General features: G+C 34.7%; 1 protein-coding gene across 1 annotated transcript in view; it reads right to left on the bottom strand.

Annotated features, from left to right (window-relative positions):
* Positions 1-7843: 7843 nt before the first annotated feature.
* Positions 7844-16828, bottom strand: part of LOC149769950 (autophagy-related protein 16-1-like) — an 85180-nt gene continuing 76195 nt past the window's right edge. The window contains exon 17 of the mRNA XM_089949627.1: positions 7844-11351. Within this exon, the coding sequence (XP_089805753.1) occupies positions 11258-11351 (94 nt within the window). The 3' untranslated portion in view covers positions 7844-11257. The remainder of the gene's footprint in view (positions 11352-16828) is intronic.

Genomic DNA, 16828 nt, shown 5'->3' with positions numbered 1-16828 from the left:
AATTAAGAAAACTTTGATAGATATATTTTTGTCTGAGACGTTGGATAACATGTTTGTACCAATAACAAAAAGCTAAACGTCTGTGAGGTTTTAAGACGTATCGTTTACTAAAGAACAATTGCATCCTCTGCGACATAGATATTTAACCATTGGTGTCTAATTGATACAGACAAGCTGATTAGTTTCATAGTGTTCCAATGGTTAGACGAAATTCTTGTTAATTTACATTTTAGAGGAGCAAGTGCCCATTTACTACTATAGTATTCAGATTCACATGATGCGCAAGGAACAAATGCAAAATGATATGTTTATCAAAAGAAAGGAAATTGGGCCCCAGTGTATCTTAGTCTTAATTCGTTCTTTTGTCATATATAAGATACGCAAGCACACATTCACGGACAAAATTTAAAATAGAACTAACTGGATAGTAATATCCAGCTGATGTATTTCTTTCCAATGGTTTTTGTTGTTGTTGTGGGGTTTAACGCCATTTTTCAGCACACGATAGGCTATACATGGCGGCCAGTATTAATGGTGGAGGAAGAACCCGGGAAAACCCCGGAAAGAACCACCGACCCACGAGAAGCTACTGGCATGCTTTCTCACATACCCACATTGGCTGAATTCCAGACTCGAACTGACGCAGACAGAGGTGAGATGGCAGTGATCCGTAACGGAGAACTCTTTAGACCACTCGGGGCCACTTTTCCAATCGTTAATTGTATTACATAAATCCATTTATATTGAATGCAAAAGATTAGTACAAGTAGTAAACGTCGTCATACACTAACGCTGTGCAATCGCAGAAAATGTGTTTTAATTAAAGTAATGAATTCCATAAAAATGAATGCAATTGGAGAAAATTATACCAACAATGAACAAATAATTGAAACTTAAAATCTCTTTAATTAGTGTCACACTTTACGGCTAGGTTAAGTTTAATGACCGCGTGAGCAAAAACAAATGATAAAGTAAATGCTTATTCAGGAAGATCAATAGAATTAAGACTGAACATTGCAAAACGATGCATCCCATTAGTGTCTTATAATGACCTCTCTCTCTCTCTCTCTTGCGGCGACAAAAGAGTAAACTGTGCCCATCTCTGCCTTTCCCAAATGTTCGAGAAGTAGGGAAGAAATAAGCTTCGGTTGTGGATTAATTATTTCTCAACTCTGCTGAATTCGTGTTTTGGATGCCACATGACAGCACCATGCAGTCGTAAATAACGGTTGGCTGTAACTCATGTGAAGACAGAAACAGACCGTTGGTATCAAATGTTGGCACTAATAGTTTGTTAATAAACTAATACAAAGTCAGAAATAGGTCGTATGTATCTAAGTGTGGAGATCTATTTATTAAAGTAATGCTGAACAAGCCAAATAGAAAATTCGAACAATGTTTTAAACGGTATCATGCTAAGCATACGCGGGATCACCTGAATCTCGACACTGCTACAGAACATAGTTGTACTGTGTCCTTAGGAGAGGTTCATGGCTTATATTTACTCGGCATAATATAGCCATATTAATATGTTGAAAGTGGCGTTAAGAACCAACAACCAACCATTTACTCTCAATTTAGACAAAGTGCTCATCAAAGCTTCTATTGACTCACCTTTAGGTGTCATATCTTCAAAATATGGTTATTTATGTTCTACAATTATGTAATTACCAAAATAAGGAACCAATTTATGGGTCAGTTAAATAAATCGATTGAAATGAATCAGAGATCTCTGACTAAAATATACAGAGTAGCCTGACAACTTATAAACCTCGTTATTTTATCAAATTAGGATGCTAATACATAGCGAGTTATTTTGTCTGCTGTAAAACTTACAACAAATATCCAAATTGTTACATTGCAACTTTCGAGGATTATATTGTACTGTAATTTTTAATTTTATCGAATTAAAATTCTTGAGATCTTTTAATTGGAACTGTAAATTTTAAATTCTTTACATAAATATATAAAAAGACAATTACATGACCCTCTCCGTCCCTACCTCCAGAAAATATCCGCTAGAAGAATTTAGTTTTGTGGTTAGTTAGGTCTCGCTGTATTGCATCACCGTTTTATTTGTTTTGATCCAATTATTATAAGATCGCTGAATTTCTAGTTGCTTTGACTTGAGTGGCTAAACATTTGTAATTGTTTCATCCATGTTAGTCGTTACTGAATAAAACCAAGAAAAAGGCAATGATTGTCGATTTGAATGACTGCAAAAGATAGGACTTATTCAGTTTTTTAAACCTGGTCAAAGTTTACTTTTTCTTGCTATGTGAATATATATATATATATATATATATATATATATATATATATATATATATATGCTGTTATTCAGAATACAACTGTTTATCAGTGCTTGGACAATGTTGTGCCCGGATACTCTTTACTCAAGCGATTGTTATGGCAAAACAGATTATTAGACAAAAGAACGGTTCCTAATTAGAGAAGGAGAGGTAAATGACAATACAGTATATTTGACCGTGTGCAAATATAGGTAGGAACTGACCATCGTCATGGGTACGCAACAACCATCACCTCGGGTGCAAAATGAAAATCACTTTAGGTACGAAACGACCAATTTCTACTGATACGAAACGATGTTTTTTTTTTTGTTTTTTGTTTTTTTTTTTTTTTTTTTATGGAGAAAGTAGGGCACTACAAACATATAGATTCTTGAATAATGAACGCCCATCATTGCAATGACGTGCTGGCGCATGGAAATTAGTGTGGAATAGAATCTAAGTGAAATAACGAGCCAAAAATAGTTAATTAAAATATTTTCATATATTTAATAAACATTACTACCGACCATAAAATTCTCTCTCTCTCTCTCTCTCTCTCTCTCTCTCTCTTGCTTTGGTCGGTTTGGCTTAACATTTGCATCATTCTTCATAGGTCCAGAGACAATGTGGTATTATCACAAGCGAAAATCCTCTCTTCTCGTCTTTTCGTGGATTTTTGTTATCTTGGTACGATGGTCAACACAGAGAGAGAACCCTCCTATTGGGACATAACCAATATAGGTACTATAGCATGAGTTAACTGCTGACTGTACCATTATTTTCGCACAACTTATTTTTTGTTAATTACAGTAAGACTATATTTGCAAACAATGAGGTAAACACGGAGTTCTCTACCAACAGACTACTGATAAACTGTTTAGCAATGAGTGTTTCAATCTATCACAATAAAAACATTAATTTGCGTCTGACCAGATGTAAACCTAACCTCTTCCCACTAATCACGTGACGTCTGTGTAGAAAAATATGACAGAGCTATACTATAAAGACTGTGTGAAAATAATGGCTATAAGAATGAACTGCATTAGGTCACAGACCAATGTGTCTCTCTGTTCAAGCCCTGCAAACAGCATTGTGGTGATGTGTCTGCAAAGTCTGCTTTGCCTCAAACGGCATGATGATTTCCTCCAGCTACTGACAGAATATTCTGTAGCCAGTACATGTGTGAGCAAGATATATTAAAAACCCGAGATTGTATTTGTGCATTTATCTCTCCACCCGTTTTGCAATATCTCTCTTTTGATCAATTAAATTAGTTTGCACTGCATTTTATTTTTTTTGTATTTATCTATAAACTGACCGAATATGTCATAAATTTATTTCTTTATTCTAGTATAAGTGGACCAATAATCATCAAGCATGAAATGTATCAAACATCTGACTATCCACTTATGCTTAATTAACTTATTTGAAAAAAAGACACTGTATTCAGCAAATGAGTGTCCCAGGACCAAGAAAGAGATTCTCATTGACTTGTCGCACAACTTTTTATATCATGGTTTATAATTTCTTGTTTTAAATGAACACCAAAAGAAAACCTAATGAATAAGAATATCCGTAGAGACTGGTTTAAAACATGTTTGAATTTTCATTCAAGTACATTTCTCTCTGATGCTCTGAAATAACTATTTGTACATGCAAACTGACGGTCTGCCAAAGACTATTTTGATGTCCAACTGATCATGGGGATTATGACCACAAGCTCTGATCCACCTCAGGCATTTGTGCAAACCCCAACAAGGTTTATTGAATGGAATAAATTCCATACTGCCAACAAATCCATCTGCATATCGACTGTCTGAATTACAAAGGCTCGCAGGATACATTTTTGCCTCAATCAGAAGTGAAATGTTCTTTATCATATGAATCAATTAACTAAATTCAGCACTGCCAACATACTGCTTCTTAACAAATGTCATGAAAAGGCAGAAGACAAGTGGCTAGAGGTGTTGCCTAAAATTATGCCAACCTGTCAAACACATTAGTGTGATGTTTATTTACATCTGGTAAATTACTCTGTGTTCAAAGCATACAACGATAGGACTAATATAGGTGTCTACAAATACAGCAACCTCTCCTAATAAGCTTAAAAGGTATAATGTGAGTCCAAGCCAAGACCAGCATCACAAAGTGGCAATGATTCAACAGATACCTATTGACCTGACCTGTATGCAATGTATAAAATGACCCTATGCCCAGACTATTGGGGTGTCACTGTACAATAAACATTCCCTGACTTGCAATACCTTACTTTATGTAACAATATGGATGAATAAGAAAAGAGGAATCAGTGTATGCATATGTGATAAACAGTAAAATTAAAAAAGACAAAATAACAAGCACTGCCTATGATAATATACAGTCAATTCCAGGTCTGTAGTTCTGTATAAATTATGATTAAATTAATTTGTATTGTTCCATATTTTTCTCGTGTGGGTTTATTTGTCTCATATCCATGTTATTGTGGTGATGGTTTATTTGTCTAGTTCCATGTTCTTGTGGCAATAGTCCATTTGTCTTGTTCTATCTTCTTGTGGCAGTTGGTTATGTGTCTTATTCCATGATCATGTGGTAACAATTTGTCTTGTTCCATGTTCTTCTGGTGATGCTTTATTTTTCTTCTTCCATGTTCTTGTGGTAATGCTTTATTTGTCTGTTCCATGCTCTTGTGGTGATGCTTTATTTGTCTTCTTCCATGTTCTTGTGGTAATGCTTTATTTGTCTGTTCCATGTTCTTCTGGTGATGCTTTGTCTGTTCCATGTTTTTCTGGTGATGCTTTATTTGTCTTGTTCCATTTTCTTCTGGTGATTCTTTATTTGTCTGTTCCATGTTCTTGTGGTGATGCTTTATTTGTCTTGTTCCATGTTATTCTGGTGATGCTTTATTTGTCTTGTTCCATGTTCTTCTGGTGATGCTTTATTTGTCTGTTCCATGTTCTTGTGGTGATGCTTTATTTGTCTTGTTCCATATTCTTGTGGTGATGTTTTATTTGTCTGTTCCATTTTCTTCTGGTGATGCTTTATTTGTCTGTTCCATGTTCTTGTGGTGATGCTTTATTTGTCTTGTTCCATGTTCTTGTGGTGATGCTTTATTTGTCTTGTTCCATGTTCTTGTGGTGATGCTTTATTTGTCTGTTCCACGTTCTTGTGGTGATGCTTTATTTGTCTTCTTCCATGTTCTTGTGGTGATGCTTTATTTGTCTTGTTCCATGTTCTTCTGGTGATGCTTTATTTCTCTGTTCCATGTTCTTCTGGTGATGCTTTATTTGTCTGTTCCATGTTCTTGTGGTCAGGGTTTATTTGTCTTGTTCCATGTTCTTGTGGTGATGCTTTATTTGTCTGTTCCCTGTTATTCTGGTCAGGGTTTATTTGTCTTGTTCCATGTTCTTGTGGTGAAGCTTTATTTGTCTTGATCCATATTTTTGTGGTGATGCATTATTTGTCTGTTCCATGTTCTTCTGGTGATGCTTTATTTGTCTGTTCCATGTTCTTGTGGTGATGCTTTATTTGTCTTCTTCCATGTTCTTGTAGTGGTACTTTATTTGTCTGTTCCATGTTCTTGTGGTCAGGGTTTATTTGTCTTGCTCCATGTTCTTGTGGTGATGCTTTATTTGTCTGTTCCATCTTCTTCTGGTGAAGCTTTATTTATATGTTCCATGTTCTTCTGGTGATGCTTTATTTGTCTTCTTCCAGGTTCTTGTGGTGATGCTTTATTTGTCCGTTCCCTGTTCTTGTGGTCAGGGTTTATTTGTCTTGTTCCATGTTCTTGTGGTGAAGCTTTATTTGCCTTGATCCATATTTTTGTGGTGATGCATCGTCTTGTTCCATGTTCTTGTGATGATGGTTTATTGGTCTTGTTCCATGTTCTTGTGGTGACGGTTTATTTGTCTTGTTCCATGTTCTTGTGGTGATGCTTTGTCTTGTTCCATGTTCTTGTTGTAATGGTTTATTTGTCTTGTTCCATGTTCTTGTGGTGATGCTTTATTTGTCTTGTTCCATGTTCTTGTGGTGATTGTTTATTTGTCTTGTTCCATGTTCTTGTTGTAATGGTTTATTTGTCTTGTTCCATGTTCTTGTGGTGATTGTTTATTTGTCTTGTTCCATGTTCTTGATGTAATGGTTTAATTGTCTTGTTCCATGTTCTTGTGGTGATGGTTTATTTGTCTTATTCCATGTTGTTGTGATGGTTTATTTCTCGTGTTTCATGTTCTTGTAGTGATGGTTGCTGCTATTTAATTTTTTTTCTATAATCTTACTTCCTCAAGTCTCTCATTAATGCTAATCTATTTTACCCCTTATTAAATACCATACCCTTCCTCCCTACATTATTGCTAATAACAGTCACAGGCAAAGAGTTTTTAAATACTATATTGTTTAGACATGAATGTGACGTGCCAACACAAATTCATATCTGGCATATATTCAATAACAATTCCTTACTGGTATTGCAGTCCCCCATCCCTAAGCAATGCTCAATATAATTATGATTTAAATGAAATTCAATAACTGCAGTCTTACCAATATACGGTCTAAATCTGTATGTCTCATGCCAATCATTATAAGTGAGCAAGCCTTATACTGAGTTAAGCTGTAATATGACTGCTTCCTAATAGCAAACCTGAGTGATGTTGTGATAAGGCTGTATTCTAATAGTGAATCAGAGTGATGCTGTAACAAACCGGCATCTAATAGTGAGCCTGAGTGAAGCTGTAATAAGGCTGTATTCTAATAATGAGCCTGAGTGAAGCTGTAATATGGCTGTATTCTAATAGTGAGCCTGAGTGAAGCTGTCACAATGCTGCATCCTAATATTGAGTCTTGTACTGGATTTCATTAAACACAGGTCAGTGATACCTGACTATAACACTGGTTTAATGTGTACAATGTTACATGCAAGTTTGCCTTGTACTGGATTTCATTAAACTTAGCATAACCATCCCTCACCATCATGACGAACCATGTACATGTACTCTGGACCACTTTGGGTTCCTTCTTACCCCATCTCAAAAATCACCCTAAGACTACATCTGATATTTCATTGAAAAGCTGAAACATTTTCTGTTCATTTCAAAATCCTTAAAGCTGCAATATTTGTATTTTTCTAAAGTTTAGAACACACTGAAATTATTCATGTCTCACTTGAATTAGACCCTTCACAATTTTCCGTAATACTGGTTGTAAAAAAAAATGAGCTTCAAGCTTTTCAACATTGATCTGGTAGTGGTTTACATGTCTATGTGAAAACAGAAAACAGCTTCACTAATCATACATTCCCAGTCTCATTAGCACTAACTGTATGGTCCCCGCACCTTTAGCACTAATCTGTCTCACTATCAATGCACTGGGATGGTTATCACTGATAATCTGTAGATGACTCTATCTCATGAAATTCAAAGAGACTGTGTTAATTTCAGCAAGAAATAAAACAACAAGAAATACAGACACAGCAACTTTCAATCAGTGCAATTTAAGTTTAGAGCACCTTGCAAGCCATATGTAAAATGACTAGTTATAAAACAGATATGTATAAGTCAGAGGATTGAGCATTTTTATTTAAGATGTATGAATACACCAAATCTTATATGGGTAACTGTAGGTAATCTTATTTCAAAATAATGCTTACCAAAAGAAATTAATTCACATGCAGTTTGCATCAATCTTTATTTAATCTGTTCAATGCAGTGTTACTACACACCTTCTGGCCATGTCACATAAAAATGACACAGGCCAACTTTTGATTTCACAAAGAAACAAGAAAATTAAACACTCTATAAAAAAATTAAATTAAAAAAAATTTTATTAAAAAAAAAACAAAATGCCATAAATTATCTGCAATAAAACATTATGAATCTTTGTAACAGGAATTACTAATTTTCCAATTTCTAGAATCTTTCTTATTCATACAATAAGGGACAAATGAGTGAGTGATTTGAATTTTTAATGTAGCTTTAAAAAAAATTCAGTCATATTGCTATGATGTCTGCAATGTGGCAGTTTATAGTGATGTCGAGCACTGGGGCATCATGCTGCAGACATGTAGCATGATGTCCCATCCAGTCACATTATCCTGACACCAGGCCAACCAATCTTAACACTAACCTATTAATGCTGGGCACCAAGTGTGGCAGCTGTTAGTACCATTTTTATAAGTCTTTGGTATGACTAGGCAGATGATCGAACCCATGACCTGCCGCATCCAGGGTGGATGCTCTAACCACTAGGCCACCGGGGCGGTCTAAGGGACAACTGAAAAGTAGTGGATGAACTTTCTCCCTTAAGATTTGACTTCAGAAAATGAAGTAACACTGAACTGTAAATCAAAACAACAAAAAAAGCTACAGCTTCTCAAACAAACCAAACCATGGCTTCTCACACTAAATAAAGTGATGGCTTCTCACATGAAACAAAGGCATGGCTTTTTACTCAAAATAATCAAGACTTCTCACACAAATATAAAGCCTGAGAATCAAAGGTTTAAAAAAAATTAAGTGAAATACATTTATACTTTTCCTGTGGTACAACAAGTATGTTACTCTGATCTGCTTTTTATAGACTTGAATATCAGTCCTCAAAATGGATGTACTATAATAGTGGCACACAGTGTATTTTGGTCTGTATAATGCGCAACTGATATTCAGCCCAGAATTAGGGGAAACTTGGAATATCATGATGTCTCTAAAATATATCTGCATGTCCAAGCTAGGATTTACCAAAACAATGCACTGTAATCATGTTTGGTACATCAATGCCTCAACCGAAACAGATTACCTACAAAAACACCTTGACGAATCAATTAAACATTGCCCACTGCATTGTAACAAAGATGTATCAAATACTGTGGTCAAATATCACACAAAAACAAAGAACTAAATTTATTTCTCAGGAAAGGTAAATAAATTGTAAATTGACCCAGACAAAACAATGTAATTATGATTAGCATATCAGAGCTTTGGCTTGTGCCAATTACCTTGAATATACCACACTTTTTAACGGTAGCATTGAATGCTGTACAGTCATAAAGAAATAGAAAATACTATGATTTTAGACAAGAAATGTAAATAAGAAACGATTTATTTTCCCCCTGAAAATAAATAGTAAAGAGAAGCTATGCCATGTTTATCATTCATAGGAAAGACAAATACAAACATTGTACCAAAAGTGGATGTGAACAGCTTTTTCCAATGTTCTCACATTGTACTTAAAGTGACTGTGAACATCCTTCTCTAATGTTATCAATTTGAAACTAAAATGGCTGTGAGTATCCTTCTCTAATGTTATCACATTGTACCTAAAGTGAATGTGAACAGCCTTCTCTAATGTTATCAATTTGAAACTAAAATGGCTGTGAGCATCCTTCTCTAATGTTATCACATTGTACCTAAAGTGAATGTGAACAACCTTCTCTAATGTTATCACACTGAAACTAAAATGGCTGTTAACATCCTTTTCTAATGTTATCAATTTGAAACTAAAATGGCTGTGAGCATCCTTTTCTAATGTTATCACATTGTACCTAAAGTGAATGTGAACAGCCTTCTCTAATGTTATCACATTGAAACTAAAATGGCTGTTAACATCCTTCTCTAATGATATCACATTGTACCTGAAGTGAATGTGAACATCCTTCTCTAATGTTATCACATCGTAACTAACATGGCTGTTAACATCCTTCTCTAATGTTATCACATTGTACCCAAAGTCAATGTGAATGGCCTTCTCTAATGTTATCACATTATAACTAACATGGCTGTTAACATTCTTCTCTAATGTTATCACATTGTACCTAAAGTGAATGTGAACAGCCTTCTCTAATGTTATTACTTGAAGGACAAATATTAATTACTAAATATGTTGTAATGTATATAAGAATGTATGCATTACTTAAATAATTTTTAGAAACAGTGTCAGTTTGCCTCATGCCAAAATTTTAGTATGATATTTCTTTGTACATGACGTATAAAGGTTAAACCAGTTTTCCTTGGAAATAAGGCACCATGCAGAATTTATAGCATTTTGTATTGGTTCTGGAAAGTTTTCATGGCATTATTTACCAAATAAGACCAGTCTCATTAATTGTTTTTAAAAATCTCTGCAACTATCCTTAAAATGCTGTCTTCAAATAGCAGCATTCTGCTTTTATGTTTCACATATGGTTGTCCAGAAATGACTGGAAGCATTGAAAAAGATTGTTTTCAAAATAAATGTCATGAGATTGCAATTGTCTGAAGAAAATAACAGTACATTAATTGTATTATTACATTATTTCAAGAACAACATACCTTTCTCTTATTTTAATGAAAAGAAGAAAAACATGTACATGTATATTATCATTTAGATTACCCTGAAAAAGAGCTATTTTTAAATCAACCTTTAATATTGTCATTACAGTAGAAATCTTTTTTTGATAATATATTTCAGATCAAGCTCTAGAAAATAAATTCCTAAATTTTCTGACGCAAAAAATGTTGGCACTGAGTGAATGTATTTTTTGTGTGTGTCTAAAAATGTGGAATATTACTTTGGTATCCCCAAACATGCTATGAAGAGTTTTAAGTAAACCTGAAAACTTACATTTTTTAAAATGAAAACTAAATAATCTTAGATTTGAAATTCTACAATATCCAAACATTAGTTTTTGCTGTAGATAGATTGAAATTACAAAAAAGCATCAATCAAATAACAATTAATAATCAATTATGCACAGAATCATAAATATAATAATACTGGATAAAGACATCAGGGAGCATAGGTTTTAGACATTAAAGAAAATATGATTTTACATGACAGAATGTGCATGAAAAAAATCACTATTATGGATTAACTGCAATTATTTGGCATGATTACTGATCATTTATAAATAAAATCTCCCTACCACTCTTTCTCTCTCTCTCTCTCTCTCTCTCCCTTTCTCACACTCTCTCTTTCTCTATGTCTGTTGTATCACAGGTTTAAATGTCAGACCACACAATGACTCTCTTGTTCCTGTCTGCGCTAAGAATGTATTGACCTGATGGATGCCATGAAACAGCAATGACTGCATGACTGAAATGAGAGAAAAGAATAATATAGATTTTATACTTCAACATTATTATTTGTTATATCTCAATTAAAACAACTCTGATTATAAAAAACATGTCTAAAAATATGTATTAATACATATTTTGACATACCCCAAAATTACATAATTAATATTTATTTTGACATACCCAAAAATTACAAATGCCAAAATAACATTTAATGTGTGCAATGATGGGTAGTGCTTAGTGCCAGCTTTTGTGGAGAAAGTTAATTCTATGGTGTCCAGATTTCACAATACTGTGAACAAGATTTCAGGCCAATTGCAAGCCAATGAGGAAAACAGTTAATAAAATATATTATTCTGTAGTAATTCAAGCAAACATGTTATGGTAGGAAAATCTGCATCATCAAAGGTTATTCACCGTATATACAATACAGTCAATGTTTACTGGCCCCGGAAAAGAATGAACATTTCTGTCTTTTTACATTGTAGGCAGATGCATAATGGAGGTACAATACATACTAGTAAACTATCAAAAAGGTAAAGTTATTGTCAGTCTGGAATTAAGAGTTTTTTGGTTAAAAGGAAATAATGGTTATGCAGTATTATACTGTATGTGTGCTAGTGATATACAGGCCAAAGAAAACATGACCAACTAAGCCCTATAGAAACTTAAATTCCTCACAACATAAAATGTACTTTTAAACCTTTAACTTAAAACCAATACTCAAATCTCAAAGATAAAAAAGTTTTTTTTTATTTTAAATGTTCAATGTGACTGTTGTATAACCATTACACAATAACCTGACTGTTGTATAACCATAACACAATAACCTGATTGTTGTATAACCGTAACACAATAATCTTACTGTTGTATAACCGTAACACAATAACCTGACTGTTGTATAACCATAACACAATAACCTGATTGTTGTATAACAGTAACACAATAACCTTACTGTTGTATAACCATAACACAATAACCTTACTGTTGTATAACCGTAACACAATAACCTTACTGTTGTATAACCATAACACAATAACCTTACTGTTGTATAACCATAACATAATAACCATATTGTATAACTGTAACACAATAACCGGACTGTTGTATAAACATAACACAATAACCATGGCTGTTGTACGACCAAAACATACTAACATTGATTGTTGCATAACACATTAACCATGACTGCTGAATAACCATAACCCAAACCTAATAACTGAACCCTTATATAACTCTTAACCTTAACCATTAATTTGACTATTGTATAAATGGGCAAAATCTTCATGCCTTGTGCAAATTGATTGCCTTTCTCAAAAATGCATGCATGGAGTCCAATTAAAATGATCTGACTGTATCTGAAATTAATTTTAAACAGGTTAATTTCTAGGCATTTTCTAGAAATTTTCTGCAAAATTAATAGATTTGAATAATTGTCCAGGTGGAAAATTTAGAAAGCAGAGACACCCACACTTTATCTCTTTCATCATTTACAATGGTATCAAGAATACATGGCTTGAAAACATTATGCTGATTTGTAAAGAATTATTATTTGTATGATGTCATCTGCCTCAAATAAAACTTCTTCCAGTAAACTGGAATTCAGTCATCTCTTCCAAATAAATGAGATATTTTGTTGTTGTGGTCTTCAAGCATGATGACCCTGTATCTGTTATTATTGGATGACCAAGTAATCACCCTGAAGGCCATATTACTGGTCCTTGCTCATTAATGATATGCATCTAATTAGATGATCTTCAAAAATGTTAAAAAAATTTACCCAATTTTTTATCAAAACTCGGTTTATCAGTAATATTATTTAAAAATGTAAAATCACACACTTTCGTGGGGTATCATATTTTATTAATTTCATTTTTGTTCTGAACGACAAATTTAAAGACCCAAAGATTTTTTTGTGCCATTTATGATAAAGCCCCCACTACCCATTTTGTTAACCATGTTTCATTCCTAGAGATCAACAAAATTATTTGATATCAATGTTATTTCTGCTGTTATTAGCATTCACATATGTCTGTTTTATATTTCGTCTCTAAAAACAAGAATTATTACCCATTTTATATTGCTTCAACGTAATTATCATTTCAGCGTTAATTGGCTTCATTGACAATGTTTTAAGTAAAGTCTAGTCAACTTCAACAGTTGGTCCTTACATGATTCTGGCTCAAACAAAGGAGTGGTTCCACTGGGCCCAGGATTGGTGTGACTGTTGGCATTCCGCCTTGTCACTAAGTCCTTCATAAGTTGACTAAATCAAGCATGCATCGTATGAAACTGAGAGATGAAAAGACCATTCCATCTGTACGAGTTCCCACTTGTAGAAAAATGAGGTTGCCGTTACATAGGCCAGTCTAGGACACATCAAATGGAAGCCTGGATTATTGTTGGGGACACCACTTTAGAAACCCCAAACATGAATACAAAGGTTTGAATACTTCTTCTGCTTGTCTAAGATCAGCCACTACAGTGAAGTTATCATGCAGTTATCAGGCAGAATAAGAACTCTATTTCTGTTCAAGTTCATCTGCCACCAATGACAGGCTTTCAAAAATGGCATTCATTTTGATATGATATGTTATAGACACAGAAATGATCCTGAGAGAGCCACCCTCAGAAAAGGTAGGAGACTTGCTACAGAAGCTCTCTGTGATCACATCCTTAGAATACAAGTCCACAGTGCCTTTGTAATGCAACTTTGAATGGTTGCCATTTGAATGAGTTGGCCCAATTGTCAAGGTTCAGTCTCCACTTGGACCAAATAATCACTGCTATGACAGCCCAATAAAGTGACCAAGGACTAAGACATCTGATGCCGTAATAAGCAAAACTCGGCCTGCAAATGAATACACTAGCAGATGGATTGCTCCAAAGAGGCATAGAACTTACCATTGCATGAATTCAGGTCCCCTTCCCAGGGAATATTTTCTTCTTACTTGAAAACAGAATCCAGACCTAGTCAGCTGAATCTTGCAAGGGTATGAGATCTAAGATGTTCTTATTGAGATTGAAAATATGAAGAGAGTTGTAGGTAAAATCATGTCTTGCCCAAAAATAAAAGATGTCTGTTGTCTGTGGCCTGTTGTAGGCAAATCACAGATCTTCTGAAAGCCACTGATATGAGGTGCAGTCTCCACAATGGACAGTGTTAGGACATGTTGATGTATTCCATCACAAACTGAAGAGCATAACTGAGCTGACTGACTGTGCTTAGCTTGAAGATCAACTGATACGAACTGCGCTGTAGCTGAAAGAGCTGTGGCCAAAGGCTTAGTATGTGTGCTGAATGAGATACCATTAGTTCTAATATGACATTAAGCAGAGCCTCTTGGGAGGCAAAGGCTTGAGGGTGAGTGACAAAACATCCCTTGAAAACAGAGTCCTCAAGGTGGACATTGCATGCCAGAAGTGATCTGAGGTACTATTGTGGGTAAGACTGATCCATGAAGGTGTCTATATAAACAGTGCATCTTTCATAGGAAGTGCCTAGCAGCACTATGTGAGTTAGACTAATCCCATATATAACAGATTTCCTTGAGTGTATTTGTTGGTATAACAGCATTAAACTAGGCATCATACTTAGGAAGAGCTTAGCAAGACTATGTGAGTCGTAGAACTGGACACTAAAGTTTATTTTCTGGGGGCTGATACTATATGACTGATTGTGGTCATGGCCCATTGCAATCAGTTCTACAGCCAAGCCCATCCATGAAGAAACATGGTCATCTTGTCTGGCATGACACAGTCCAGTTCTCCACGTTGGGATGGGAAATGGGATATTAATTCATGTATCTGGTCCATAATTCTGATGTGCGAGACCGTAACTGAAGCTTGCTGCTCAGTCCATCTCCCTGCCCAGGAAGAATATGGTGCAAATCCTTGTGTGCAAGCACTGTTTTCGTTCCTCAACCTATGACTTACTTCTATCCATAACAGATAAAGTCTGGTATGTATTGCAGGAATGACAATCAGAGAAAAATTTTACATGTTGAGTGGTTGTCAGAGAGGTCTGCCCATGGTAAAAATCTGCAAGACCAAACAGAGCAGACCCAATATGGTGGCGCTCTACAGTTTCATATTTTGAATAGGGTTAAAATTTTTAAGAAAAAGAATTTCCTTGGGTTTCCTCACTGGTTATACTGGCTATTTAAAAAACAAAACTTGTATATCTTAGATATTGCTCAAAGAACCTTTAAATCCCTTTATTTTGGTGTATGATTGATGGATGTAATATGGATTATATAGTATACAGCTTGGCCTTATTCCAGATGCACACCTTTCAAAAAACTGCTAGCTCCACTTGGTCATTTTCACTTCCTGAACATCAGAGGTAAATTGTAAAAAAAGAGATAACTCTTTTTTACATTTTATATATTTGGTAATTCATTCATTGCATTTTCGGAAACTGGTATTGTCTAGTCTGGCAAAATTTATTTTCCCTATTTTAATTGCTGCTAAGGATAGTGTACTTTAGACAAATTCAGGCTGAGTTTTGGAGCACAAGGGAGCAGTCATTTTAGTTAGCAGTGTGCTTAGATCATTTACAATTTCCAAAAGTATAATATCCAAAGAAATGTCAGCGACATTACATCAAAGCAGCATAGAGGTATGCCAATATTCTCTCCACTGTGCATGTTTTAAATGCAAGCAACTTCACTTTACATATGTCACTCTCTCAAATGTACATAATAACTAGCAAGCACCCCCAATACATCTAGTGGAGTGAACATCCTGCATTGATCTTGTAAGAAACCATTCAGGGTTACCCACTATGACAAACATCTGTGGAGGTAGAAAATTATCCACTGTATTAATAATTTGATGTGGGTGCTAAATAAACAATTCAAGTCACAACTGACCTGTAGGCATGCAAAAGTGACTGCCCATCCAGGTAGAATCACTTGAGTATTACTTTAAAGTACTTACATGTACAAACTGGAAAGCAAAAGAAAAATCAATTCATGTAACAGCATACCTGTAGGAAGGCCAATTGTTTAGAGGCTCATACAGATGAACATCATTCAAGTGTCATTTATAGTAACACTGGACGAGCTGGACACTGCTGAGTAAACCATGTAAAGAAAACTGACCTGTACTTATCCAACCAGACAGGAAGCATTACAGTAAGATCAACAAGTTTTCTATATTACACACAAAAGCCTGCAAATAAATGAGGAAATGAAGCACTATTATGAGACAGTTTAGCTTTAGGAATAGGCCCAATGACATTATATACATGTAAAATTAACGTGCCACGTAATGACTATAAAGTGCAAGCAGATGGCCTAATGGATAAAAAGGCATATATATTTAATGTCAATTCACAATACTACCTGTGTGTGTGTGATTTGGATTTTTAACATTGTTTTAAAAAATGTTCAGTCATATAGCTATGATATCTGCAGTGTGGCAGTTTATAGTGATATCTAGCACTTGTTGAGTTTAACCCATGAAATTAAATACCTCCAAATATACAAACTT

Source organism: Sinohyriopsis cumingii, unplaced genomic scaffold, assembly GCF_028554795.1.
Source record: "Sinohyriopsis cumingii isolate HCF-2022 unplaced genomic scaffold, ASM2855479v2 utg002964l, whole genome shotgun sequence".
Taxonomy (NCBI): Eukaryota; Metazoa; Mollusca; class Bivalvia; order Unionida; family Unionidae; genus Sinohyriopsis; species Sinohyriopsis cumingii.
The sequence above is the reverse complement of the archived record's forward strand: the minus strand, read 5'-3'. Positions and strand labels throughout refer to the sequence as shown.